This window comes from Marmota monax, unplaced genomic scaffold (assembly GCF_021218885.2).
Source record: "Marmota monax isolate L192 unplaced genomic scaffold, Marmota_monax_Labrador192_F-V1.1 WCK01_AAM20220418_F8-fsc00131, whole genome shotgun sequence".
NCBI lineage: Eukaryota > Metazoa > Chordata > Mammalia > Rodentia > Sciuridae > Marmota > Marmota monax.
Window position 1 is genome coordinate 4480281 of NW_026693141.1, and position 27373 is coordinate 4507653.

Below are 27373 nucleotides of genomic sequence, written 5' to 3' on the forward strand. Positions count from 1 at the left end.
CTTTCTAGATGCAAGGTTCGAGGCCTTAACACAGGCAAGTTTCTACAAATTGATGAAGTGTTTGTATACGTCAACAAAATGCGTAACCATGGCTTCAGTGTATTATACGAAATGTTGCAATTGAAGGCACGAGAGGAAGCCCGCAAAAACAACATTCTTAAAACTCAGTTTAAGGCGAGTCGAGGCTGGGTTAGGAGACTGTTGCGAAGATGCAATCTATCTGTGCGAAGGAGCCGCTAGGATCAGAGTGCGCCACCACGCCTGGCCAACATATGACCCAAATTGCTTGCTGATTACAGTGAAAAATTGTAGCCCTGCAGAATCTTCAGAGACAGATTAAGTTTTGTAAATTCATATTTTGCAACACTAGTAAGTTTTCTCTATTGTAATATTTCAACTATAATACAAATCAATAACAACTAATGTGTTAACTTTTTTCTTTTCTTTTCCAAACCAGAAAAATATTCACTATCCGGGAGCGGTGGCGCACACCTATGATCACAATGGCTCAGGAGGCTGAGGCAGGAGGATCACGAATTCAAAGGCAGCCTCAGCAAAAGCGAGGTGCTAAGCAACTCAGTGAGACCCTGTCTCTAAATAAAATACAAAATGGGGCCTGGGATGTGTTAAAGTGCCCCTGAGTTCAATCGCAGGTACATAAATAAATAAATAAACTGTTAGGAAGAAATGATGCGCATCGATTTGGACTATTCAGTTCAATGTATATTCACAAGTATTCTGTGCATCCTAATCCTGCTCTAAAGACAGTTTAATAATAAGTGATGTTTTATTATTTTTACTTTGTTTTTGTGGTACAAGAGACTGAAGCTAGGGCCTTCCTTGCACATGCTAGGCAAACACACCACCACTGTTACACCTCTAGCCCTGTAATAAATTTTTTTTTTTTTTGTACCGGGTATTGAACCCAGGGGAACTTAACCCTGAGCCACATTCCCAGCCCTTTTTTTGTGTGTTTTATTTAGACAGGGTCTCGCTGAATTATTTAGGGCCTCACTAAGTTGCTGATGGTAGCTTTGAACTCTTGATCCACCTGCCTCAGCCTCTTGAGCCGCTGGGATTACAGAGTGCGCCACCATGCCTGGCCCATAAACGATTTATTTTATTTTTTATATTTTATTTTTTAGTTGTAGTTGGACACAATATCTTTATTTTCTTTGTTTATTTTTATGTGGTGCTGAGGATCAAACCCAGGGCCTCGTGCATGCTAGGCAAGGGCTCTACCGCTGAGTCACAACCCCAGCCCGCAATAAATGATTTTTAAGTAATATCAGCACAATTTTTTTTCTAAAAAAAAAAAAGAAAAAAAAAAAAACAACTTCATATAATTCTCGTACCCCGCTTTTTTGCTTAAAAAAAAAGGCATATAATCTGCGATGATTATTCGGTGAAATACGGTACATTGAGTCCCTTGTCCCCGCTGAAAGCTCTAAAGATTCTTTACCAACCTAAATATTCTGATTAATAAAGGAACCGATCAACCTAAGTTTGGTCTTACATAATGCGATCATCCTTAAATCCTCTTCCTAAAAGCACCAGGAAGGGGCGGGTCCTCCGATTAGACTCTTGCGTGGGAGATTGCTTCAAGAGGCGGATCTTAACCCCTCAGAACGGAAGTTCCTGAGCCTTCAAACCCGCGGGGAAGCAACTTTGCAACGGACCAACATGGCGGCGTCCAGTGAGGAGCAGGCGTTTGCTTCAGGGGTTGAAAAAAACTGGGGTACAGTAGTCCGTTCCCCAGAGGGGACCCCTCAGAAAGTCCGGCAGCTGATAGATGAGGGGATTGCCCCAGAAGAGGGAAGCGCAGAAGCGTGAGTTCTAGAGTCAAACCTGGCTCAGGCACTGGGAGAATGGAGATGGCTTGGGGAAGATAGCCCTGGAGCAGGGGCGGATGGTATTGGGGTCCCCTCGGTTGGCGACTTGGTCAGTAGGGATGAATAGTTATTGGGACCAGAAGGAAACTGAGACGGCTGGGATAGGTCGACTTAGATCTTCTCAGGATGTACCTGATTTCGCACCACGGGAGGAATTTTGCCATAAATTGTTTTTGGAAGGAAATATAAAAAGAACCGTTAGTTAAGCTCACAAACTTCTTTTAGTTGGGGTTCTTAGTCTTTTTGTGTGTGTGTGTGTGTGTTGTAGGCCGTTTGACAGTATGGAGATATGTTTTTAAAGTGCTTAAAGCAAATAAGGGATTATAAATGAAACCCGTTATGTTGGAATGTAGTTATTAAGACAGTAAAAGAAAATATTATGCATAACGTGCGTTTTTTTATTAGAGTTAAATGTTATCTGTAAGTATGTCTACTATCAAATGGTTCTGAAGTAGTAAAGAACATCAACTGTATTTCGAATTATAGCCAACAACCATAATGTGAGAAAATTGTTTTCATTGGTGACAATAGTTATTGCTTTGGTGACAGATTTGTAAGTACTGCTTATACTGCGGGTTTTTGTTGTTGTTTTGTTCTTCCCTCATAATTGAAGAAAATGTTGAATCTCAAAGGTTAGTGAACTCAGTGCCGTTTTATTCCCAACTTCATGGATGTTTTGAATTTTTTCCAAGAGGGGCTCGGAATCTTTGAGGAAGATTAGAAAAAAAAAATGTTTCTTTGAAGCTGTGATTGTTAGTGTAACCCAATTTTTATTAAAATGATACTTGTCTCAGCAGTTCCAACACGGACCTCTACTCCCAGGCACCCTTGAAATGGCTTTCATTGAAAATAAACATATCGCCTGGCTTTTTTTTCCCCCCTCTCTGCAAAATTTTTTCATGAAGTCTCTTAAAGATCCTTACTTTGATTTGAATTGTTTAATTGGTTCTTTTTGGAATGGAGCCATCCTCAAAAGAGTATTCAGATAGCAATATCAGAGTTACTTTTTCTCCTATTATAACATTGCATTTCAGATTGTATGGTGAATACCTGAGGACTTCAGTTCTTATTTTGTGATTACTAAAATTGGGCCAGGTACTGTTGGAGAACAGTGAGTGAGCTAGGAGAATAGCTTGTTGGTATTAGCAGAGTACTGTAGAGGTAGAAATTGACTGAAAATTAGATATGGCTAAACTGTAAAGAATTTTCGATGCTAAGTTAAAGAATTTGGAATCTATTTAGTAAGTGTTATAAAATGATTTGAAAAAAAATTTTGATACCAGGAATTGAACCCAGGGGTGCTTAACCACTGAGCTACATCCCCAAACATATTTATTTATTTAGTATATATTTATTTGTTCTAATTAGTTATACATGACAATGCATTTTGACACATCATACATAAATGGAGTATAACTTCTCATTTATTTGGTTGTACATGATGTAGAGTTACATAGGTTATGTAATCATGTATGCACATAGGATATTAATATCCCATTCATTCCATTATCATTCCTACGTCCATGTCCTTTCCTCTCCTTGTTTATTTTTTATTTTGAGACTATGTTGCTGAGGCTGACTTTGAACTTGTTTCAGCCTCCCCAGCCACTGGAAATGCAGGCTTGAAAAATAGTAAGCAGAGGAATGACATTTCTGAAATGATTTTTTTTTTTTTTTTTGGAAAGCTTAAAATCCAGTGTGGGGGGGGGCTGGGGTTGTGGCTGAGTGGTAGAGTACTTGCCTAATATGCATGAAGCACTGGGTTCTATCCTCAATACCACATAAAAATAAAATAAAGATATTTTGTCCACCTAAAACTAAAAAAATAAATATTAAAAAAATCCAGTGTTGGTATGATTGATGGTGATTTGCAGAGAAGCTAGATATGAAACATTTAAGTAGAATGGTACCATGAAAAGATTACCAACAATTCTATCACTTTGTTTTAGGAGGGATACATCTGCCACATTCCAGTCAGTTAATGGATCGCCCCAAGCAGAACAACCTCCATTGGAATCTACAAGCAAAGAAGCCTTCTTTAGCAGAGTAGAAACATTTTCTATATCCTTTTTCAGTACATGTAAGTTGTGCTTTCTACCTGTTCCTGAAATTTTTATTCCTTCAGGCCATTACATCACTTACTCTGATATTTTAACTTGGTAAGAACTTTTATAGGAAAATTAACATCATAACATGTTATCAATCAAAAGGAATATTTGAGATTATCTGACCTCTTCTTTTTACAGAAAAAAAATTAAACACCTGAGAAAAGGAAGAATAATAACTAATACTTCTATAGTGTGTTTTCTATAAATTACTACATTTGCTCTTCATCTTAAGCCTTTGAAAATAAGTATTATGATTACGATTATTATACATTTTACGAAGGAGGAAGCAGTCATAACAATAGGTTATATGACTTGCCCAAAACAGCCTTCTAGCAAATGGCAGAGCCAAGACTATAGTTTAATTTTTTAAAAATATTTTTCAGTTGTAGTTGGACACTATACCTTTATTTTATTTATTTATTTATTTTTAGTGTTGCTGAGGATCAAACTTAGGGCCTCGCACATGCTAAGTGAGCGCTCTACCACTGAGCCACAACCCCAGCCCTTATAGTTTAATTTCTTAAAGACTGTCCTACTCCATTATCTCTTTCTAGATTTTCCTTTGTGTGTTAGTCCTCTGTTATTACATGAAAAATTGCTTTAAAACTAAGTGGCTTTGGGCTGAGGTTGTGGCTCAGTGGTGGAGCGCTTGCCTAGCACATGTAAGGCACTGGGTTCAATCCTTAGCACCACAGCAAAATAAATAAATAAAGGTATTGTGTCCATCTACAACCAGTGGCTTAAAACAACAAACATTATCTCACAACTTCTGTGGATTCAGAATCTAGGCAAGACTTAGTTGAGTCTCTGGCTCAGTTTCTTACTGAGAGTGCAATCAAGGTCACCTGAGTACAGTCATCTCAAAGCTAAGCTAGGAAACGATCCACTTCTACCCTTTCTCATGATCGTTAGCAGGATTCATATTCTCGTGGCTATTGGACCAAGCCTTCAGTTTTGTGCTGCCTGTCAACCAGAGATGACCTCTTGATTCCTTGCTGTGCAGTCCTTTCAGTAGGAACAGTTCATGACTTGGCAGCTGGTTTCCATCAGAATGAGTAAGCAGGGGAGCAAAATGGAAGCCATATTCATTTTTGTAAACTCATCTAAGAAATGGATGCTCTGTCTCTATTAACTGGTGGTAACTCTGCAGGAATCATAGACAGAAGGTGGAAGAAATGGTGGTCCACTCCAAGTACTCCTATTTTGATGACTTTGTTACCCCATATGCAAGGACCAAAAGGCCCAGCTGCTATTTTTTAGAATTTTTATTTTTATAGTTTTAAAATAGTTAATTTTGTCTCTAAGTTTCCATGGGGGATTGGTTCTGTGACCCCCTTGGATACCAAAATTCAGTGAAGCTTAAAATCCTCATAAAATGGCGCAGTATTTGCATATAACCTATGCAACTTTAAGTCATCTAAGTACTATGTAAAATAATTGTTATACTTTATTGGGTAGGGAATAATGACTAGAGAAAGGGTTGTACATGTTCAATAGAAATGCCTTTTCTTTTTTTTTTTTTAGTACTGGGGATTGAACCTAGGGGCACTTTACCATTGAGCTACATCCTCAACTCCCTTTTAAATTGAGACAGGTTCTAAGTTGCCGAGGCTGACATCAAACTTGAAATCTTCCTGCCTCACCCTGCCAAGTAGCTGGGATTACAGGCATTTACCACTTCACCTGGTTCAAATGTCATTTATTTATGTATGTATGTATGTATGTATGTATGTACTGGGTGTTAAACCCGGGGGCACTTAATCACTGAGCAACATTCCCAGGCTTTTTCATTTTTTTTTAATATGGACACAATATATTTATTTGATTTATTTATTATGTGGTGCTTAGGATAGAACCCAGTGTCTCACATATGCCAGGTAAGCGCTCTGCTGCTGAGCTATATCTCCCACCTCCTTTTTCACTTTTTATTTTGAAACAGGGTCTTACTGAGTTGCTGAGGCTGGCCTCAAATTTATGATCCTCCTGCCTCAGTCTCCTGAGTCACTGGGATTACAAGCATGCGCTACTGTGCTCAGTTTAGATGCCATGTTTGTAAAAAAGAATTTTTTTTTTTTTTTTTTTTTTTAATACCAGGGATTGAACTCAGGAGCACTCAACTACTGAGCCCTATTTTTGTATTCTATTTAGAGACAGGGTCTTGCTGAGTTGCTTAGCGCCTCACTTTTGCCATCCTTCTACCTCAGCCTCCCATTACAGGCATATGCCACTGCACCTGGCTAAAAAAGAATGTTTTTGATTCTATATGGATATAGACCTTGAGAATACTAGGGGCTGACTATATAGACTTAGAAAAAGTTTGCAGAGGTTATAAAGAATATTTTTTAAAAAAACAATTTTTTGAGCCAGGCATGGTGGCACATGTCTGTAATCCCAGTGGTGGGAGAGGCTGGGACAGAAGGATGGAGAGTTTAAAGCCAGCCTCAGGGGCTGGGGTTGTAGCTCAGTGGTACAGCTCTTCCCTAGCACTTGTGAGGCTGAGTTCAATCCTCAACACCACATGGAAATAAATGAATAAAATAAAGATATTGTGTCCATCTACAACTAAAAAAATTAAAATTAAAATTAAAATTAAAAAATGCAACACCATGGTGCTTAGCAACTCAGTGAGACCCTGTCTCTAAATAAAATACAAAAAAGGTCTGGGGATGTGGCTCAGTGGTTGAGTTCCCCTGAGTTCAATCCATGGTACCAAAAAAATTTTTTTTTCTAGTTGTTTGCAAATAATTTCTTAAAGTGATGCCTCATTTACTCCCAAATAATTCCTACAAACAAGGACTTTTTCCTACATAACCAGAATGTAACAATCAAAAGCAGGAAATTGACATTAAGTTACTACCATGTAATCCTTACACCGCAGGTTTATTTGATTTTTTTTTGTTCCTTTGAGATGGGGTCTCGTGAATTGCCCAGGCTGGCCTTGAACTTTGGATCCTTCTGCCTCAACCTCCTGCATTGCTGGGAATATAGGTGTGCAGTCACCACACCTAGCATCCCAATTTTTGTTTGTTTGTTTAAGTCAATTGTACTAATAATGTTTTTTCGTAGCAAAAGGATCCAGCTGAGAATCACACATTGCTTTTAGTTGTTGTTAGTCTCCTTCAACCTGGAACATTTCCAGTTTTTCCTTGAATTTCCTGATTTTGATACTTTTGAAAGCATTTGTCTGAGATTTCTTTATGGTTTATATTGAATTATGTACAAGAGTCATGAAATGATGGTACATTCTCATTGCATCCTGTCATGTGGCACACAATGAAGATTTATCCCTCTAGGTGGTGATCACTTTGATCACTTGATTAAAAGAGTGTTATACTTTTTCATTGTAAAATAATGAATTAAAAAATGTTTCACGGGGAGGTTCTCTGAAATTATATAAATGCCCATTCCTCATCAAACTTTTTATTTAGACTCATGGTTTCTTTTTGTTACTCAGTAGGGTTTTTTTATATATATATATAAAACCATCAGTATATATTTTGATGCTCTAATTGTCTTGTGTTTAGTCAGCGGAATCCCCTTCAGAATGGCTTTTGTGTCCTTTGACATGTCCTCTGTAATTGTTTGATCTCCTTATTGCTTTCTGGGATAAGAAATAATTAAAAAATTTTTTTTCCTGTAGTGCTTAGAATCAAATCCAGAGCCTTGCACATGCTAGCCAAACATTCTACCACTGAAAACAACATTTTTTTGCTATTATTTTTGGTGATACTAGAGATCAAAGCCAGGAGTGCTTTACCACTGAGCTACATCTCCAGCCCTTTTTAAAAATTTTGAGATATGGTCTTGCTAAATTGTTGAGAGTTGGGTCAAAATTGGAATGAATCTTCCTGCCTCAGCCTAGTTACACAATGAATTCTCTCTCTCTTTTTCTTTTTAAGTGGGGTTGGGGATTGAACCCAAGGGTGATCTACCACTTAGCCATATCCTCAGCTCTGTTGATTGATTGATTGATTGGTTGATTATTTTTTGGTAGCAGGGATTGAATCCAGGATTGAATTTAACCATTGAGCCACATCCCTAGCCTTTTTATCTTTTTTTTTGAGACAGAGTCTCTCTAAGTTGCTTAGGGCCTAACTGAATTCCTGAGTGTGGCTTTGAATTTGTAATTCTCCTGCCTTAGCCTCCCAAGAGGCTAGGATTATATGTGTGTGCCATCCTGCCCAATTCCCTTTTTATTTTTTATTTTGAAACCCGGTCTCATTAAATTGCTGAGGCTGGCCTCAAATTTACATTCTTTCTGCCTCAGCCTTCCAAGTATATACCACTGTGCCTGGCTGCACAATGAACATTTTAAAATGTTGTAACACATTTACAGATGTGCTAATGTTTTATTTTGTTTGTTGTTTTGGGTGTTTTGGTACGGGGGTTTGGCTCCAGAGCTCCTCCTTGTACACCAAAAGCTTTGAATGCTTAAGTACCATCTGTAAAATGGCTTTTACTTACACATGACCTATATGTATCCTCCATGTACTTTAAATCATCTCTAGATTACTCCCAATACCTCATGCAATGTAAATGCTGTGTAAATAGTTGTTATATTTCATTGTTTAGGAAAAGGTCTGTACATGGTCAGTATAGATACCTTTTTCATTTGTTCTTTTTCTTTTTTGGTATTCTGTGGGTGAAACCCAGGGCCTCATACATGCTAGGCAAGCACTTACCCTGAACTATAGTCCCAGTTCCCAGATACAATTTTTGAAAATATAGATTTCATATCCACAGTTGGTGAATTTGAAGATGTAGATCCCACACAGAGGGAGAGCTGACAATATACCTCCTATTTAAGTTGTATGCCATAGGATTTATTCTATTTCTCTCTATCCACATTTGCCCCTTCTTTATTCAACATTTGTGAAACCTTATTTCTTTTATTCTGATTATATTTACTTCTTTGATCAGTCTTCCTATGTGCATTTAACTGCTATACTACCATTTCCTTCCTGCATGAATGCCCTCCTTAACTCATTTAGACTGTAGCTCTCAGCACTGAGCTGCCCATGTGAATGCCTTTTATATGGTGCTTGGTTTCAGCATCTTGACATGGGCCGTCCATCTTTATGGACACTCTTTTCATCCCAGTTGGGTTCAGCTACCTGGTACTGAGCTGCCTCTTTACATCCTGGCTCACACATCTTCCTTATTTCTCACCTGTTGTTTTAAGATGAAATTGCTCAGGAAAGGGAAGGTATTTTAAATCATTTTTATAATTGTTTATTGCATTCAATTCTGATTTTGATGCAGTACTTAGATTTATTTCTTTTTTGTTCTCATAGACTATAAATTGATTACCATTTTCTTCTTTTTTAAAATAATTTAACTTTTTTATTTTATTTTGTTTTTACGTGGTGCTGAGAATCAAACCCAGGGCCTCACTTATGCTAGGCAAGCATTTTACCACTGAGCTACAAACCCAGTCCTTGATCACCATTTTCGATATAATAATCAATTAATCAAGTTAAATGATTCTATAACTAGATAATCCCAGTTCCTTTAATATTTATATTTAAATTCTGTTTTTCTAGCCTTCATTTATTCTTTTGCTGATATAAAAATGTTTTCAAATGTCCATATCATGCTAGGCATGGTGGTGCATGCCCATAATACCAGCTACTAAGAAAACTGAAGTAAGAATAGGCTGAGCACTGTGGTACATGCCTGTGATCCCAGTGATTTTGGAGGCTGAGGCAAGAGACTCATAAGTTCAAAGTCAATCTCAGCAACTTAGTGAGACCCCGATAATAACAAATTAAAAAGGGCTGGGGTTATAACTCAGTGGTAAGGTGCCTCTGGGTTCAATCCCCAGCACAAAAAAAAAAAAAAAGAAGAAGAAGAAGAAAAAGTTCAAGACCATTGTGGGTAACGTAGCAAGACCCTATCTGAGGGGGGAAAGATTCTTATAAAACTACTGTAGAACTTTCCTGCCTCACATTTTATGTTTTATCATTTATTTATTTATTTTTTCCTGGTGCTTTATAAAATAAGGGCTGTCAAAGTTGGCGATATAGCTTGGTAGAGTGCCTGCCTTGCATGTACAAGGCCCTGGGTTCAATTCGTAGCACCACAAAAAAAATAAATAAATAAAATAGAAAAGGACTGTCTAGAAAGGATCTATAAAAGTGAGTGTTGAATAATAAGGATCAATAAATGTTTAAGGACTTAACATATGCTTGGCTGATTAACACATGTACTCTGAATAAAATGGACTTGATAACCCTCAAATCATATATGCTCACATACACAGTATATAACAATTAAATTTGGGGGGGATAATAATAATAATAACTTTTATTATTTTTACCACTTTTATTCTTTGGAAAGTAAAGGTGGATGTGCTACAATTAGAAGACAAAGACAAGTTGCAGAAAATATTTCTACCTTTTTGACTTTGCTCATTCCTTATTGCATAAACAGGTCTTAATGCTTTCACTAGTGTTTTTAAGTTTCCAGTATTTCAGATAAAATGAAAATTATTGGCTTCTATATTCCACCCCACAACCAATAATAAAAGAAACCTTTTTTTTTTTTTTAAAGATATGGTCTTGGCTATGTTTGTTGCCTAGGACAGTCTCAGCCTCCTAAGTAGTTAGGACTATAGGTAAGTTATAAAACCTTTGAATCATATAAAATACAGAAGCTTCCTACAGAAAAAATTAGGAACTTTTTCCCCCCTTAGCTTATTACTCAGATGACCTTCATTCTGCAAAGCATGTATCTGCTTTAAAAATGGTCTTTACCATTTGCATTACTGCTTTTCTCCTTAATTTGATGTATTTATTCTTATATGAATTAAGAATGAGTCTTACTTCTGATTTATTCATGTTAATATACTTGCGGTGTTGTTTTTCTTAACATGAATACTCTTTGAAATGGGCAGGGAAGCCCCCTGAGCTGTCTCCACTCGTCTGTGCAAAATATGGTTGGGTCACAGTTGAGTGTGATATGCTCAAGTGTTCCAGCTGTCAAGCTTTTCTCTGTGCCAGTTTACAGCCAGCTTTTGATTTTGACAGATGTAAGTATAAAACATGGATTATGTTTTCCTCTGCTTTTAAAGATACACTAGCTTTTGTTTCACCATATATAATAAGGTAAATTTGCAGTTGCCTTCACCCTAATTGTTAGCTTCATTCATTACTTTTTTAAAAAAATTAAGCTACCCTAGAGTGGACTTGAATCTTGAATTCATGTATTCTAGGTAGCTGATGGCAATCTGTTTACTTTTTGATTTGAAAATTTGTACTTTTAGACAAAGTACTTTCTGAAGTCTCACACTTTGGAACGCCCAGCCTTGTAAGTTAAATGATGTATCTTATTTGTTGATTTTAGGATAACAGTTTAGAGCTTTTTCATGGAAAATGTTAAGATGAAATATTTCTACTATTTTTGTGTATTTTTAAATTATCTTAGTTGTTTCTATTTGTAGTTGTATTTGTACTCTTTAAGGCTTTTGGTTTTTGAATCTATACAGTGTTTTTTTAAGGCATTTCTACCTGTGTGGATTTCAGATAAGGAACGATGTGCTGAGCTGAAGAAATCCTTGTGTACTGCCCATGAGAAGTTCTGTTTTTGGCCAGACAGCCCCTCTCCAGGTACTTATTTCTGAGAATTCTCATTTTATATCTTCTGGGTCATTGCATTTCTAGTGTTGTCCTCTTTGTGTGTGTGTGTGTGTGTGTGTGTGTGTGAGGGGGGCGGCGGGTGAGAGAGAGAGAAAGAAAGAAAGAAACCTAATCCTTCTTTTTCTTCTATTTGTGCTTTTCAAGAACTTGCATTCATTTGTTTTTTAATTTTTAATTTTTTTTAAATACATGACAACAGTGGAATGCATTATAATCCTTATTACACATATAGAGCACAATTTTTCATATCTCTGTATATAAAGTATGCTCATGTCAATTTATGCCATTATACATGTACCTTTTTTGCATTATAATTCTTAATACACATATATACCACAATTTTTCATATCTCTGTATATAAGGTATGTTGACACCCAATTCAAGTCTTCATAAGTGTACTTAGTATAATGATGTCCATCATATTCCACCCATCCTTGCTAATCCCCTTTCCCCTCCATTTCCCTCCCACCCCTCTTCCCTATCTAGAATTAATTTAATCTTCCCATGCTTTCCCTCCCTACCCTATTATGAGTCACCCCCCCTTATATCAGAGAAAATATTTGGCATTTGATTTTTTGGGATTGGCTGACTTCACTTAGCATTATCTTCTCCAGCGCCATCCATTTACCTGCAAATACCATGATTATGTTCCTTTTTAATGCTGAGTAATATTCCATTGTATATAAATGCCACATTTTTTTTAATCCATTCATCCACTGAAGGACATCTAGGTTGGCTCCACAGTTTAGCTATTGTGAATTGGGCTGCTATAAACATAATGTGGCTGTGTTCCCGTAGTATGCTGTTTTTAAGGTTTTTTTTGTTGTTGTTGTAGATGGACACAATTTCTTTCTTTCTTTCTTTATTAATTATGTGGTGCTGAGGATCGAACCCGGTGCCTCATATGTGCCAGGCAGGCGCTCTACCAATGAGCCACAGCCCCAACCCCTGTATTCATTTATTTTACTACTCATTAAGTGCATAATGTGTATACATTATCCCATTTAATCTTCATAGGGCCTAGGATGTAGATATCATCAACTGAGCTTTTTTAATTGAGGAAACTAAGAATCAGAGATCCTAAGACAAACTAAAGAGAACCATAACTATGATTTTATCTGATTCCAAACTCTGCTTTTCCCATATACTGTGTAGCTCCAGGTTCTACCAAAGCTTCTTTAGAGGTAAATACATTTTGGTTGTTACAGGAGGCTCAGGGGACCCCAAATAAGAGTGGTGTCACAACAGAGTGTGGAAAGGCAGGTCCTAGTCTTCTCTCCCCTTTGTGTAAGGGCCATGGCAGGACATAGTCTCCCTGAAATCAGGAACCACTGATGTGTGCACAGAGTGCTTTATAATAAGCCAAACATACAGTATCAGCTAGGATTTTGAAATATTTTGTTATTTATGCAGACATGTTTCTGCTAAGTAAATTGCTTCAACAGCAGAGCCCTCTGGTGGGGAATCTCACTAAGAGCAGAACAAAATTTTTCAGACCCATGTTTACAAAGCAGAACCGTTCATCTGTATTTGTCATTCCTTGACCACAGAACAGTGCAGTGTAGGTATATTTTTTATTTTAAGAAGACAGCTCACGCTAATTCCAGGGTCACTAATGGCTAGGAATATTCCATGAATGACTACTAAGAGGATAAAATAGATTAAAAGTGACTATGGATTGTTATCTACCTCTGATGACACTTTCTAAAAGAAGTTAACATACGACAAAGATTTCCTACTGTTGGCCTAAATTGTATCACTGTATAGCACAGCTCAGCCCTGTGAGGACTGAAGTCCATCCTTCCCAGTGCACTGAGTTTAAGTTTATAGAGTCTGCCTAGCACTCTGTTCATAACTTATTAACTCTTGTAATTATACACATTGCTTTCTTGATCCCATTCACAATTTTACTACCTTGAAGACCTCTAATTCCTATCTAGACCTTTTTTTTGAACTTGATTCATATTTTCAAGTATTCTCTAAATATTTCCACTTATTATTATAGGTACCTGGAACTCAACTTACACAAAGTTGAACTCTTCTCATATACCCAAAGCTTTGCCCAGCTCAGTAAATGGCACTGACCTCTCCATCCATTTGTCCTAAATCCAGAAGTCATTTTTAGCCACCCTTTTCTATCGTCACCCATTGTATCCTATTCATTCTTTCTCCTAAGTAGGTCTCAGATATAACTTCTTAATTACAGCATTCCTAGTTTGGTTCTTTAACATAAAAGAGATTTTTATGTGGAGAAAGGAATGTGCACACTATTTATGTTGTAATTCGAATTTATTAAGCATACCTATTAAATTTTAAGGTAATTTTTTTCTAATAATTATACAGTTGCTTTAAACATTTAAATGACATTTGCTAACTTACTAGGGCTGATTATTTTGAATATGTTCAAACACTTTATAAACAAAATATACAAATACATTAATTATGAAAGATATTTAAGCTTATTATGTTAAGACATTTTCCTAATGGGTTTCATTTCCTCTCTGTTCTTTTACCTTCATAAGATTTTGCTGTTGCTTTCTTAGTATTGTAGCAATCAAACAAAACACTAAATTAGAAAATGATCAGAAGGGCCTTGGGACCTGGTTTCTTTTCCCAGATTTTGCCAAACCTAAGCCCTGGTCATCAGAACATATACCTTTTTATTGTTAAACATTACTTGATTTTTAAAATCTATACCTTTTCCTTTTATTTTAATTTTACTTTTTCTTTGTAGTGCTAGAGTTCAAGCCTAGGGTCTCACTCATGCTAGGTAAGCACTCTACCTTTGAAACACACTTCAGCCTGTAACCTGATTCCTTAGTAAAGTAATGTTTCTTAAATTGATGGTGCTGGTTGCATTGGCACACACACCTGTAATCCCAGCTACTCAGGAGCTTGAGGCAGAAAGATTACAACTTCCAGGAGAGTCAGAGCAATTTTGCAAGACCCTGTCTCAAAATAAAATAAAAGGACTGGGGATGTACCTCAGTGGTAGAGCACTTGCCTAGCATATAGGAAGCCCTAAGTTGAATCCCCAGTATCACAAAATGAATGAATAAATTAAATTAATTGATGGCATGTATTTTGACATATGTGGTTATAGTCGTCCATTTTATCCATGAATAATTGGTTCTAAAACTCCCTTTGATACTAAAACCTGCAGATCCTCAAGGCCTTTATATAAAATGACATAGTGTTTGTGTAAAACCTACTTTCTTCTTCCTATATACCTTAAAGCATCTCTAGATTACTTATGTTACTTAATAGAATATACTGTATCAAATAGTTGTTATAAAAAGCCTGTACCTGCTCAGTACAGATTTTTTTTTTTTTTTTTGCAGTGGTTGAATCTAGGATGCAGTACCCATGGATTTTGAGGGCTAACTATATTTACAATGACTTTAAATATTTTGATTTAATCACCCCGAATGTAGCAAGTCCCACTTTCAGTAACTCATTGTAGAATGTTTGCCTAGCACATCATGCAAGGCCCTAGGTTCAATCCCCAGTACTGGGAAAAAGAGAAAAAGGAAGTATTCCTTTGTTTTAATTTTTTAACTTTTAAAATAATTTCTAAAATTTTGAAAATTTTCAAATATAGACAAGATTTCTACCACCCAGTCCCAAATAATACCAACATTTTCTATGTTTCAAACCGTTTCACCTTGCTTGTTTTTGTGTGTGTGTTTTGGGGGAGAGGGGGTTGTGTGTATCTAGTTATGCTTTCCAACTTCACAGTTTTTAATTTTTCTCTTTATTGCTATTCTTTATTTAGTAAGATATCCTTCTCATGCTTTCCTTTAGTTTTTTGAACGTTTTAAATTTTCTACCTATGTTTCATGATGTGTCAACTTTGGAAATCCACCCCACCACCACCAGTGTTTGTTGTTATTATTTATTGTTTGTTTAGTTACTTTTTCTGAGCTGCTTCTATAAAATACATCTTCTTTATCATAGGTGTTGCTGAAGTCTCTGCTTGGTTAGATGATGATTTGTTCAGAGATTTCCTTAAATGCTTACAAACAATAAGTCCCCCAGTCTTTGTCAAGGAACTCTGTGCATTGGGTCAAGTTGTCAAGCAGGCAGTTTGCAAATCTGCATTAGGTCTCACTTCCTCCTTGCACAGAGCCACCAACTCAGCCATAGATGAGAGCTTAGGGCCTTTTTAGGTCTTTCCTGAGCTTATGTACAGCCCTACACATTCGCATATCTCAGATTCCAAGGAGTGTGTCAGAGCTTTTCAAACCCTCCTATGGACATCTCAGTTCCCAACTTTTCATTTTAAGGTTTGTGGTCCGTTTGTTGCTTGCCCCCAACTGTTTTGGTTGCCTCTGTTTTTTGTTTTTTAAGTGATCCCTCATTTTTTTTAAAGTATTTGTTTTTTTAGGTGGACACAATATCTTTATTTCATTTTTATGTGGTGCTGAGAATTTAACCCAGTGCCCCACACATGCTAGGCGAGCACGCTACCACTTTAGCCACATCCCCAGCCCTTGGTTGCCTCAGTTTAACTGTGATACTAAATATTTGCTTAAAACAACTGTTCTTGAAAACCATTCTCAGGAAAAGAAGGCTTCTCATATGCTAGACAAGTGCTGTACTACTGATTTCACTGGGCCAATATGATTTTTCATTCACTGTTAGATCATATAATAACAGTCTCTAAGATGGGGCTTTGGAGGAGCACAGCTCCCCAATGTCCTCTTCCAAGGCTGTTAAGCTGCTGATTTGCATTATGATTGTGGAACTCTTGGTTTTCAGGGCTATATGGAGGATCTAAGCTGGGGAAAGAAGGATGGATACAATACAAATTAAAATGCCATAAGTTCATTTTCCAAGCTGACTAGAGCCTTTATTCTTATCAAGATTCTGCCATTTTTTTCTTGAATAAACACTTCTCAGATTATTGCAAGCCTTTGGTTAAATTTGAGAATGCTAAGAAAGTAGTTTTACAATTTTACCAACATTCTTATTGCTTTTATAGAAGATAGGATTTTCAGAGGTTCTCAGTCCACCATTCCCACAATGACATCCTACAGAGAAGCAAGTGACATGTACTTAACAGGAAAAAGTACTCAATACATCAGTGCTCTCCTACTTACTAGAATTAATTTAAAATTAACAATTAGCTAGGTGCAAGTGGTGCATATGTGTCATTCCAGCTATTTGTGATCTTAGTCTAGGAGATTAAGGTAGGAGGATCACAAATTCAATGCCAGACTGGGTTACTTTGGTAGACCCTGTCTCCAAATAAAATAAAAAGGGCTGGGGATGTAGTTCAGTGGTGGAGCCACTTGCCTAGCTTGAGCAGTGCCTTAGTTCAGTCCCAGGACGGCAAAAAAAGTTACTCTTTTATGCTTGTTTGTATTGTATTTGTTTGCATATCATTAAGAATTCATAGCCTTTCAAAGGCATTTTATTTTAATTATAAGTAATTTTCTTATTTGAGTTTCAAGGTATTCATAGCTGGAAATAATGGATTGATTTCCTTTAAACTGGCTCTTCTGTACTTTCAACATTGTCTCTAACATTCTTGAAAGCATTCTTGCTTGGCAGCAACAGACTTCTATTCTGGATACAACTTGATTTATTTTCCCTACCTCACAATGTGAAATCAGCAGCTCTCTCAAGAGCTTGATCGTTTTACTAGCATTAGAATAGTATTAGAGACCAAAATCTGATTGCTAATGAGGCCTATAATTATTGGGCAGAAGTGCTACTGTTACTACTATTAATACAAAATAAACTAAAATATTTAGAGATACAAATTGGTAAGTTTTCACATATGACATATGTGTACACCCTTGAAATCATCACTGCTAAATATTTTTATTCTTTCTTTCTTTTTTTTTTTTTGTTTTTGTGATGCTGGGGATTAAACCCAGGGAAGGCCTTATAAATGCTCAGCAGGTGATCCTAGGTACATCCCTAGCTGCTGGATACTTTTTTTTTTTTTTTTGAATTTTTAATATTTATTTTTCAGTTTTTGGCGGACACAACATCTTTGTTTGTATGTGGTGCTGAGGATCAAACCCAGGCCGCACGCATGCCAGGCGAGCGCGCTACCGCTTGAGCCACATCCCCAGCCTTGCTGGATACTTTTTAAATGATCAGTTTAGGGTGACATGTGAAATTTCACGTGTGTGGCGGAGGGTGGTACTGGGGATTGAACCCAGGGTCACTACCACTAAGCTACATCCCCAGCCCTTTTTATTTTTCATTTGAGACAGATCTTACTAAGTTTACCTCAAACTTATGATCCTTCTGCCTCAGCCTTCCTAGTTGCTGAGATTACAGGCATGGCCACCATGACTGGTCAAAATGTATTTTCATTCTTTGTCAGAGCTGATTAATTGTGGTTTTTACTAATCATTCTTGGCCAGATAGCCTAGTCTCCTTAGGAAGTACCTCAGCAAGACCTTTCTGTCCTCAATGTGCTTTTTCCAGTGTACCAGATTCCATAGATGAAGATGAAGATAGGGTTTACCTGTAGGGTTTTTTCCTTCCTGGCTCACAATAAGTTATGTTTCTGACAGCTTGGTAGTTGTTATAAAAGGCTGGTTCTCTAAGCTTTGTCACCTGTTCAAGCCTCTGTGTTTTTTTTATTTTGTATACCAATATCATCTTCCTGTTTACTTTTTCCATAGATCGATTTGGGATGTTACCATTAGATGAGCCTGCTGTTCTTATTAGTGAATTCCTAGATCGTTTTCAAAACCTTTGTCACTTGGACCTCCAGCTTCCTTCCCTGAGGCCAGAGGACTTGAAAACTATGGTGAGTTTTTCTTGGCTAGGTTGTAGTGACCTCCACTTGTCATCAGCATTTGTACATGAAATAATTCTTTTAATGACAAAATGGTGCAGATTATTAGGAAGAGAACAACTCATTCATTTCTCATCTGACCTTTTCGATTTCAACCAGAAAGTGACTATTGAGGGTTGAAGCAAATAGGTTCCACTTAAATGTTTAGGTATGATTCTTGAAGTGGCAAATTTAATTTTATCTTGATTAGTTACTTATATTGTTTAACAGAAGACACTGACATGTGACTGCATATCATTTTTTGCATATAATTTTCCATAGTGATAGAGGCCAAGTAATAAACTCTTCCTGTGAATAGAAGTGTTGAAATACTCTGGCCCATCTGTACTTTGAAATTCCATATTTACTATCCCATTTCATTAGCCTGTTAGTGCTGTGAGGAAAAGCTATATTATAGGAAATAGCAGCTTATTTTAGTCATCTATTACACTACTGTGACTAAAGGACCCAACCAGAAGAACTGTAGAGGAGGAAAAGTTTATTTGAGGTGCTCACTATATCAGAGGTCTCAGTCTCCATTCCTCAGGGCTCGAGTGAGACTGAACATCATGGTGGAAGACAGTGTGGCAGAGGGAACCAGCTCACGTGATGATCAGGAAGCAGAGAGGGAGAGACTCCACTCTGCAGATACAAAATACACACCCCATAGCCATGACCCCATAAATTATTTCCTCCAACCACACCCCACCCATATCCAGTCATCACTCAGTTAATCCCATCAGGGATTAATTAACTGATTGGGTTAAGGTTATGACCCAATCAGTTCTCTTACATTGTCTCACACATGAGCTTTTGGGGGACGCCTCAGCAACCGAGTAAGAAGACCCTGTCTCAAAATAAAACAAAAATGTGGCTCACTGGCAGACCACCTCTGGGTTCAATCCCTAGGACCATAGGGGAAAAATAAAGCTGCTGTGTGATTCCTTAGCCCTGCCTAAAATAAATCTCTATGAGGTCAGTCTCATCATATTTGTCATTTTTTCCCCTGATTTTTGCCTTGTACCATATAAGTACATCATATGAATAATTTTTCTTTGTATAATGGTAAAAACTTGAAGTTTTTTATCTGGTTCCTTTGTAGTGCTTGACAGAAGACAAGATCAGTCTTCTGTTACACCTGCTTGAAGATGAACTTGATCACCGAACTAAAGAGAGAAAAACTCCAAGCAAGTTAGGCTCCGACATCCAAGTCCACATCACTTCTTGTGTTCTCTCTCTGTGTGGCTGGGCATGTAGGTCAGTCAGCAAATTTTGCCTGAGGGCATAAGCTGTGATAGTTGCATACACCCATATGTATATCATTCACTTATAGTATTTGGAAATCACATGATGTTTCCAGTGAGAAAACAGAAACAAAGAGAAAAGTGAGGGGAGGAGTGGATGGGTGCGGGATAGATAATAATTAGTAACAAAGAGAATTAGAACTTGGGGATTCCTTGTCTTCACACCTGAACTTTGTTTCTTGTACTGTAACTATCCAGGTATGTTCCTATAAGCAGTGAAGCTCCTTTTTGAAAATAGAAAATAAGCTATTTTTAGAAAGAAAAATCAGTGTAATTGAGTAAAAACTACCAGAGATTGGTGGGGGATGCAAGTGTAACCAGATAGAGCACTTTCCTAGCATGTGCAAAGCCCTGGGTTCAGTCCCCAGCACTCCCTAAAATTTCAGACACCAGTTGGTATCCCCTTGCCCCATGCTGATGTGTTTTTTTTAACTGCTCAGTTTGGCAGAGACTGCCTCTGAGATAGAAGATTTTTGAAACAAAATTTTTTTGGCCCCCAATGGGGAACAAAGCTAGGCAGGGCCTCACACACCCTAGATGAGTGCTATGCCACTGAGCCATGTCTCTTTTTATTTTTTGTATTTGAAACAGTGTGTTAACAAGTTGCTGACACTGGCTAAAACTTGCAATCCTCCTGCCTCAGCCTCCCAGATTGCTAGGATTGCCGGCATGCACCACCATGCCTGGTTTGATTTACCTTTGATATGCTTTCTTTGGTAGATTAGGAAAGAGTTTAAAGAGGGACGGGGGGCTGGGGATGTGGCTCAAGCGGTAGCACGCTCGTCTGGCATGCGTGTGGCCTGGGTTCGATCCTCAGCACCACATACCAACAAAGATGTTGTGTCTGCCAATAACTAACTAAATAAATAAATATGTTTTAAAAAAAAAAAATAAAATAAAATAAAGAGGGACAGGACAATTTTATAAAATGTACTTCCTACATAGCCTTGCCATAGAGAGCACACCAAGAAATAATGTAAGAGGTGATGGAGAGACATAGGAAGATGACTGTCCTCAGATCAGAGGATGTAAGGACATGGTTTCCAGTTCCCTGAACCACTGAGATTTTTTTGATGAGATGAACCATACTCACATTACACTTGGTCACATAGAAGTGTTATCCTTCAGAAAGACCCAGCTTGTTTTCCATTTCTTCCTAGTTCTGCTTTGGAACCCATGCAGCTCTCCCTGATAACATGTTCACAGTGTATGAGAAAGGTGGGGCTCTGGGGCTTCCAGCAGATCGAATCATCCATGACTGACCTGGATACATCCTTTGGCCTGACCAACTCTCCAGTCCCAGGCCCTGAAGGTCGTCCAGAGCGCTTCCCTCTGGTGCCTGAATCGCCTCGGAGGATGATGACCAGGAGCCAGGATGCCACATTTTCCCCAGGCTCAGAGCAGGTATTGACTTAACTTGTTTGAGGTGGACATTTTAAAGACATTGTTGCCAAAAGTGTTGGTGGTAGAAAGTGGAAAATTGGTGGGTAGGTTTCACTTCTGGCCATATTGATCAGAGTATTATGTCATTTTTCTGTTCATCAATTGAGAAGCTAAATTTGTTATAGAAATTCAATAAAGAAATATAGTATTCTTAGAAGAGTGTACTTATGTAGGTAAAAGAATTTTTTTTTTTTTTTTGGTGGTACTGGGGATTGAACCCAGGATGTACCATTGAGCTTTATCCCTAGCCCTTTTGTAAATTTTTTTAAAAAATATTTTTTAGTTGTCAATGGTCCTTTATTTATTTATATGTGGTGCTGAGAATCGATCCAGTGCCTCAAACATGCTAGGCAAGCGTTCTACCATTGAGCTACAAGCCCAGCCCCTTTTTGTAAATTTTGAGACAGTGTCTAGCTAAGTTGCTGAGGATGGCCTTTAATTTACAATCCTCCTGCCTCAGCTTCAGGACTATAGGAGTGCACTGCTGTGTCTGGCAGAAACTAAATTTTTATTCATTTATTTGTAGTTCCAGAAATTGAATCTAGGAGCACTCTACTGTGGAGCCACATTGCTTTCTGTTTTGTTTGAGACAGGATTTGACTGAGTTGCTGAGGCTGACCTGGAATTTGTGATTCTCCTGCCTCTGCTTCCCAAGTCACTGAAATTATAGGCTTGTGTCATTGCACGCTGCTCCAAATAATTTTTTATATATATTTATTTTTTAGGTGTAGATAGACACAACACAATGCCTTTATTTTTATGTGGTGCTGAGACTCGAACCCGGGTCCCGCCCGTACTAGGCGAGCACTCTACCGGTGAGCCACAATCTCAGCCCTCCATATAATTTTTTAGTAATGTTTTGTTTTGTTTGTACTGAGGAATTGAACCCAGGGTCTCTTTACCACTGAGCTACATCCCCCACCCCCCACTCCCCCCTTTTTTTGAGTCAGGGTCTCAGTTGCGTAGTGCCTTGCTATGTTGCTAAGACTGGCCTCAAACTTGGAATCCTCCTGCCTCGGTCTCCCAAGTCACTGGGATTATAGTCATATGTAACCACAGACAGCCTAAATTATTTTCTTTCTTTTTTTTTAGTGTATTTATTTTAATTAGGTACGTATGACAGAAGAATGCATTTTGATTCATTGTAAACAATTGCAGCACAACTGTTCATTTCTCTGATTGTACACAATGTAGCTTCACACCAGTCATACATGTGCCTAGGGTAAGGTCCATCACCTTCCACCATCTTTCCTACCCCCATACCCTCTGCTTCCTTCATCCCCTTTGCCCAATCAGAGTTCCTCCATTTTTCCCATGCCCTCCCCCATTATGGATCAGCATCCACTTATCAGACAGAACATTTGCCCTTTAGATTTTTGGTATTAGCTTACTTCGCTTACCATGATATTCTCCAACTCCATTCGTTTACTTGCAAATGCTGAGTAATATAATAATTTTATTCTCTTTTAATGCTGAGTAATATTTGTGTGTGTGTTTGTGTGTGTGTGTGTGTGTGTGTATCACAGTTTATTTATCTATTCATGTCTTAAAGCGCATCTAGGTTGCTTCCACGATTTAGCTATATGCTGATTTTAAGTCCTTTGGGTATATATGAGGAGTGGGATAGCTGGGTCAAATGGTGGTTCCATTCCAAGTTTTCTGAAAGACCTTGCTTTCCAGAGTGGTTGCACCAATTTGCAGTCCCACCGGGCAATATATGAGTGTGCCTTTTCCCCTACATCCTCACCAACACTTATTGTTGTTTATATTATTGATAACTGCCATTCTGACTGGCGTGAAGTGAAATCTTAGAGTAGTTTTGATTTGCATTTCTGTAATTACTAGAGATGTTGAACATTTTTTCATGTATTTGTTGATCGGATGTACATCTTCTGAGAAGTGTCTGTTTAGCCCCTTAGCTCATTTATTAATTGGGTTGTTTGTTTTTTTGGTGTTAAGTTTTTTGAGTTCTTTATATATCCTGGAGACTAAATTATTTTCAATGTACCAATTAAAGATTTTCTCTGAAACCTAATATAAACTATAAAATACTTGATTTCATATGTTTTAAGAAATACTTCTGGCCATAATCATCAACATGATGCATGGACTTTCCATGTTTCCTCTTCAGGTTGAAAAGAGCCCTAGTCCCATTGTCTCCCGAACTCGGAGCTGGGATTCTTCTAGTCCTGTTGATCGGCCTGAGCCGGAGGCAGCCAGCCCCACCACCAGAACCCGGCCAGTGACTCGAAGCATGGGAACAGGAGACTCTGCTAGCCTGGAAGTACCCTCTAGTCCCCTCCGGAAAGCCAAACGAGCTCGCCTCTGCTCTTCCAGCAGCTCAGTGAGTCCACCTTCTCATGTAGCCATCACTGAGCACAAACAGCAGGCTGTGCTCTCACCACGCAGCACTGAGACACAAGCGTGAACCACCCCGGGTCCTCTGGCTAAAGGTAGACTGCGTGAATAGGGTTAAAGATGAAATAGGTGACCAAAGGGAAAAGATTGAAGGGTTTTGTCATTTGTTCCTTTGGGTAGATTCTGGAGAGGTAATAAATATTTGAGGCTAATGGTATAGCAGTGAGGTGGGGGGACAAAGCTGATAAGGTAGTTTGTTTAACACAAAAGGACTGAAAGGAATGGGCTGGGGTTGTGGCTCAGCAGTAGAGCACTCGCTTAGCATGTGTGGGGTCCTGGGTTTGATCCTCAGCACCACATAAAAATAAATAAATAGAGATATTGTGACCAACTACAATTTAAAAAAAAAGAACTGAAAGGAAAATTTTTAAAAGACAGAATTTAAAAGCATTAAAACTAGAAGTGAGGACAATTATGAGATTTTGGACTTTATGACTAATAATATGCCTATAATAATATTCCTCCCTGAAGAGACATAGCATCTGCCCTTCATTAACACTCTCTCTTCCTCCTCCCTCAGGACACATCTTCCCGGAGCTTCTTTGATCCTACCTCTCAGCACAGAGACTGGTGTCCTTGGGTGAATATCACACTTGGCAAAGAATCTAGGGAGAATGATGGAACAGAGCTTGATGCCAGCACCCCAGCAGAGCCGGGCTGGAAGGCAGTGCTGACCCTCCTGTTGGCCCACAAACAGTCTAATCAGCCAGCTGAAATAGACTCCATGGTGAGATAAGCTGTTGCCCTGCTTGTATGCAGCACTTGATCTTTATGGGATAAGCAGCAGCAGTTAGTCCTATAATTAGCACCTGCCTGCCTTCAGCTTTCCTAAGTCTTGTAGACTTATTCTGATTTATCCTTAAGAAAGGTGTGGAAGTGGTCAGTCTTTCTGCGGCTTAGTATATGGCATTCCATCAAATTCTGTTAAGTTCTTTGTTCTCTCAAATAAAATGACTCAAAGTGGAAAAGTAATACAGAAACAGAAATAGATGAATAGGCAGCTGCTGTGGCCTCATGTTGCAGCGCAGCTGCTTTCTCCATCAATTGCTGTCACTTGCCTTTGGAGCCTGGCCCGATAACTTAGCCTTTGGATCTGTGCTCTGACACCAAGCCAGTTTCTTTCACTCCCTGTATCAGTCAGGCATGTGCGTTGGACCATCATTAGCCATCACAGTCATGGCTACTGTGGTTAACAAATGTGGGTACATGCAAAGCCATTGTCAAGAATGAGAGTGATGTGTGTCCTTAGTGTCCACCATAATTCCCTAATGGAATGTTAAGAACTATTTTGTTTCCGTTAGCGGACTTACTTTCATATTCGCCTAAAAATTACTGATCTCTACACCCTCCAAGGTCAAAGCAAAGTAATACCTGCCAGCCAGTGTTCCCAAATTCATGGTTTTGTAGGGTCTTAGGAAGCCACTGGAAGGAGCTGCACTGATGTTTTTTTTGGTACTGGAGATCGAACCCAGGGGCACTCTACCATTGAGCTATATCCCCAGCACTTTTTATTTTTACTTTTTTCTTTTTGAGACCAGGTCTCATTAAGCTGCTGAGTCTGGCTCCCAAGTTGCTGGAATTATGGGAGTGTGCTGCCACTCCCAGCTAGTACTTATGCTTAAAGCCCAGCAATGAGGGGCTGGGGATGTGGCTCAAGCAGTAGCGCACTCGCCTGGCATGGGTGCGGCCCGGGTTCCATCCTCAGCACCACATACAAACAAAGATGTTGTGTCTGCCGAAAACTAAAATGTAAATAAAATATTAAAAAAAAAAAGATTACAGATCAGGGCTGAGAATATAGCTTAGTCAGTAGAGTGCTAAAAAAAAAAAAAAAAAAAAAAAAAAGCCCAGCAATGAACAATGTATATTAGTGCCTTTAGAAAATATGTAGATGAATGTGTCCAAGTTTTTGCAGGAAAAAAAAATCACTTCTTTTCAATTTAAAAACAATTGGAATTGTGTAAAGCTATTTAAAGAAAAATATTTGCCCAGCTATTCAATTTGGAGTTATTAAATCTATATTTGCACATAAGTTCTCTCTACCTAGACCTTTAGGAAGTAATATTTTGGCAGTTTTACTAACAGTTCCCTCTATTACTGTTATACCAAAAAGAAACCACACAGGGTTAGGTTTTTCATTCATTTGTAGAAAAAGTTGGCCTCATAATTGGTCCTGGATTCTGGGGCTCTTAGAATCCTTTTTAGTAGCTCGTCTTTTAATCTTCCCACCAGCTGCTATGACTGGGTGAAACAAAGCTTGATGGGGCTATGGTGAAGGAGCTTGATGTTGGAAAAAGTTTATACTATTTCTTTTTTCAACTTTGTTTCTTTCAGTTTTTTACTAAACTAAATTCCCTTAGTTCCTCGAGTCAGAGCTCAAACTTTTCCTCCTGGCTCCTCGTTTTATTAAAAATTTCATCCCACAAAGAGGAAAGGAAAACAGTAGAAATGCCATCTTATATGAGAAACTGGAGGTTATTTTATGGCTCATCTTACTAAATATTCTTTATTCTCTTACTGAAGTTCTTGCTATGTGAAATATCTGCTCTTTATTATCTCAAAGACAGAGAGAACCAAGTGTTCTGATTTACCGAGAACTTTTATCTTCTAATGAATTGCTTTGTCTCCTGTAACACTATTTCTCAGAATCTCAGAGCACTTGATAGGTATGATCTAGTGGCAATGAGAGTCTTCCTATTTTTAGCTCTGCTGGCTAAAAATGAAGCTGAGAAAGTCAAGGTCATAGTTTAGACTCTTAGGGGTTATTCAACATTTATTTCTTGGCCTTGGATTATACTGTTAACCCCAAGTAGGTAGGTTCCAGGTAAATTTGAATCCTGTTCACAAGAAATAATGAACTTGGGCCATTTGAACATCATGGATTTTTTAAAAAATGCAAAATGAATGTGTGCTCTATTAATGGTAGGTCGGAAGTGTCATCATCACATAGAAAGATTAGACACTTAGAAAAGATGATGAGATGGGCTGGGGATGTGGCTCAATCGGTAGCGCGCTTGCCTGGCATGCGTGCGGCCCGGGTTCGATTCTCAGCACCACATACAAAGATGTTGTGTTCGCGGAAAACTAAAAAAAATAAATATTTAAAGAAAAGATGATAAGCCATGTTTGTTGCCTCAGTTTGTTAACAGCAGTCTGACAGTAGAACAAAGGCTTCTTGATTTCATTTAATCTTTTTTTTTTTTTTAAATTTTTTAGTTTTCAGCGGACACAACATCTTTGTTTGTATGTGGTGCTGAGTTTGTATGTGGTGCTGAGGATCAAACCCGGGCCGCACGCATGCCAGGCGAGCGCGCTACCGCTTGAGCCACATCCCCAGCCCAATTTCATTTAATCTTAACTGTACATTATAGCATATTATAAAATGGGTTTGTATTCAGTCCTAGAAATATTTTGATCATTGTAGAAGAAATTTATAGATTCTGATACTGTAGAGTCTAAAAAAAAAATAGTGTAAACTTTTTTCCAACATCAAACTCATTCACCCCAGCCCCCTTAAGCTTTGTGTTGTCTAGTTAGATAAAACTTTTATGTGTTATTTGTTATTTGTCTCTATAAAAGAATTTAATCCTAATAATAATCTTTTTCTACCAATAGAGTCTCTCTGAAAAATCAAGAAAAGTATTCCGAATATTCCGACAGTGGGAATCTTTATGCTCATCCTGAAGCTACTCTACCCCATTCCTGGAGAAAACTGAAATGAGAGTGACTTTTTGAAAAATAAAACCTGAATTCTCTTTGGGTCAGCTGA

At 38.1% G+C, this 27373-nt stretch overlaps 1 protein-coding gene across 3 annotated transcripts; it reads left to right on the forward strand.

Annotated features, from left to right (window-relative positions):
• The first annotated feature begins 1643 nt into the window (after positions 1–1643).
• On the forward strand, positions 1644–27373 carry Zc3hc1 (zinc finger C3HC-type containing 1). Of its 3 annotated transcripts, XM_046455123.2 has the most exons (10): positions 1648–1829; positions 3842–3953; positions 10880–11030; positions 11524–11607; positions 18285–18412; positions 19542–19696; positions 20904–21147; positions 23318–23530; positions 24125–24331; positions 27220–27373. In XM_046455123.2, the coding sequence occupies exons 1-10, from the start codon at positions 1684–1686 to the stop codon at positions 27286–27288; spliced, it is 1509 nt and encodes a 502-aa protein (XP_046311079.1). In that variant the 5' UTR covers positions 1648–1683; the 3' UTR covers positions 27289–27373. The 3 variants fall into 3 exon arrangements, with proteins under 3 accessions (XP_058438820.1, XP_046311081.1, XP_046311079.1); XM_058582837.1 differs by lacking the exon at positions 27220–27373 and having other exon boundaries at positions 1644–1829; positions 23318–23639; positions 24125–24260; XM_046455125.2 differs by lacking the exon at positions 10880–11030 and having other exon boundaries at positions 1647–1829; positions 3842–3972.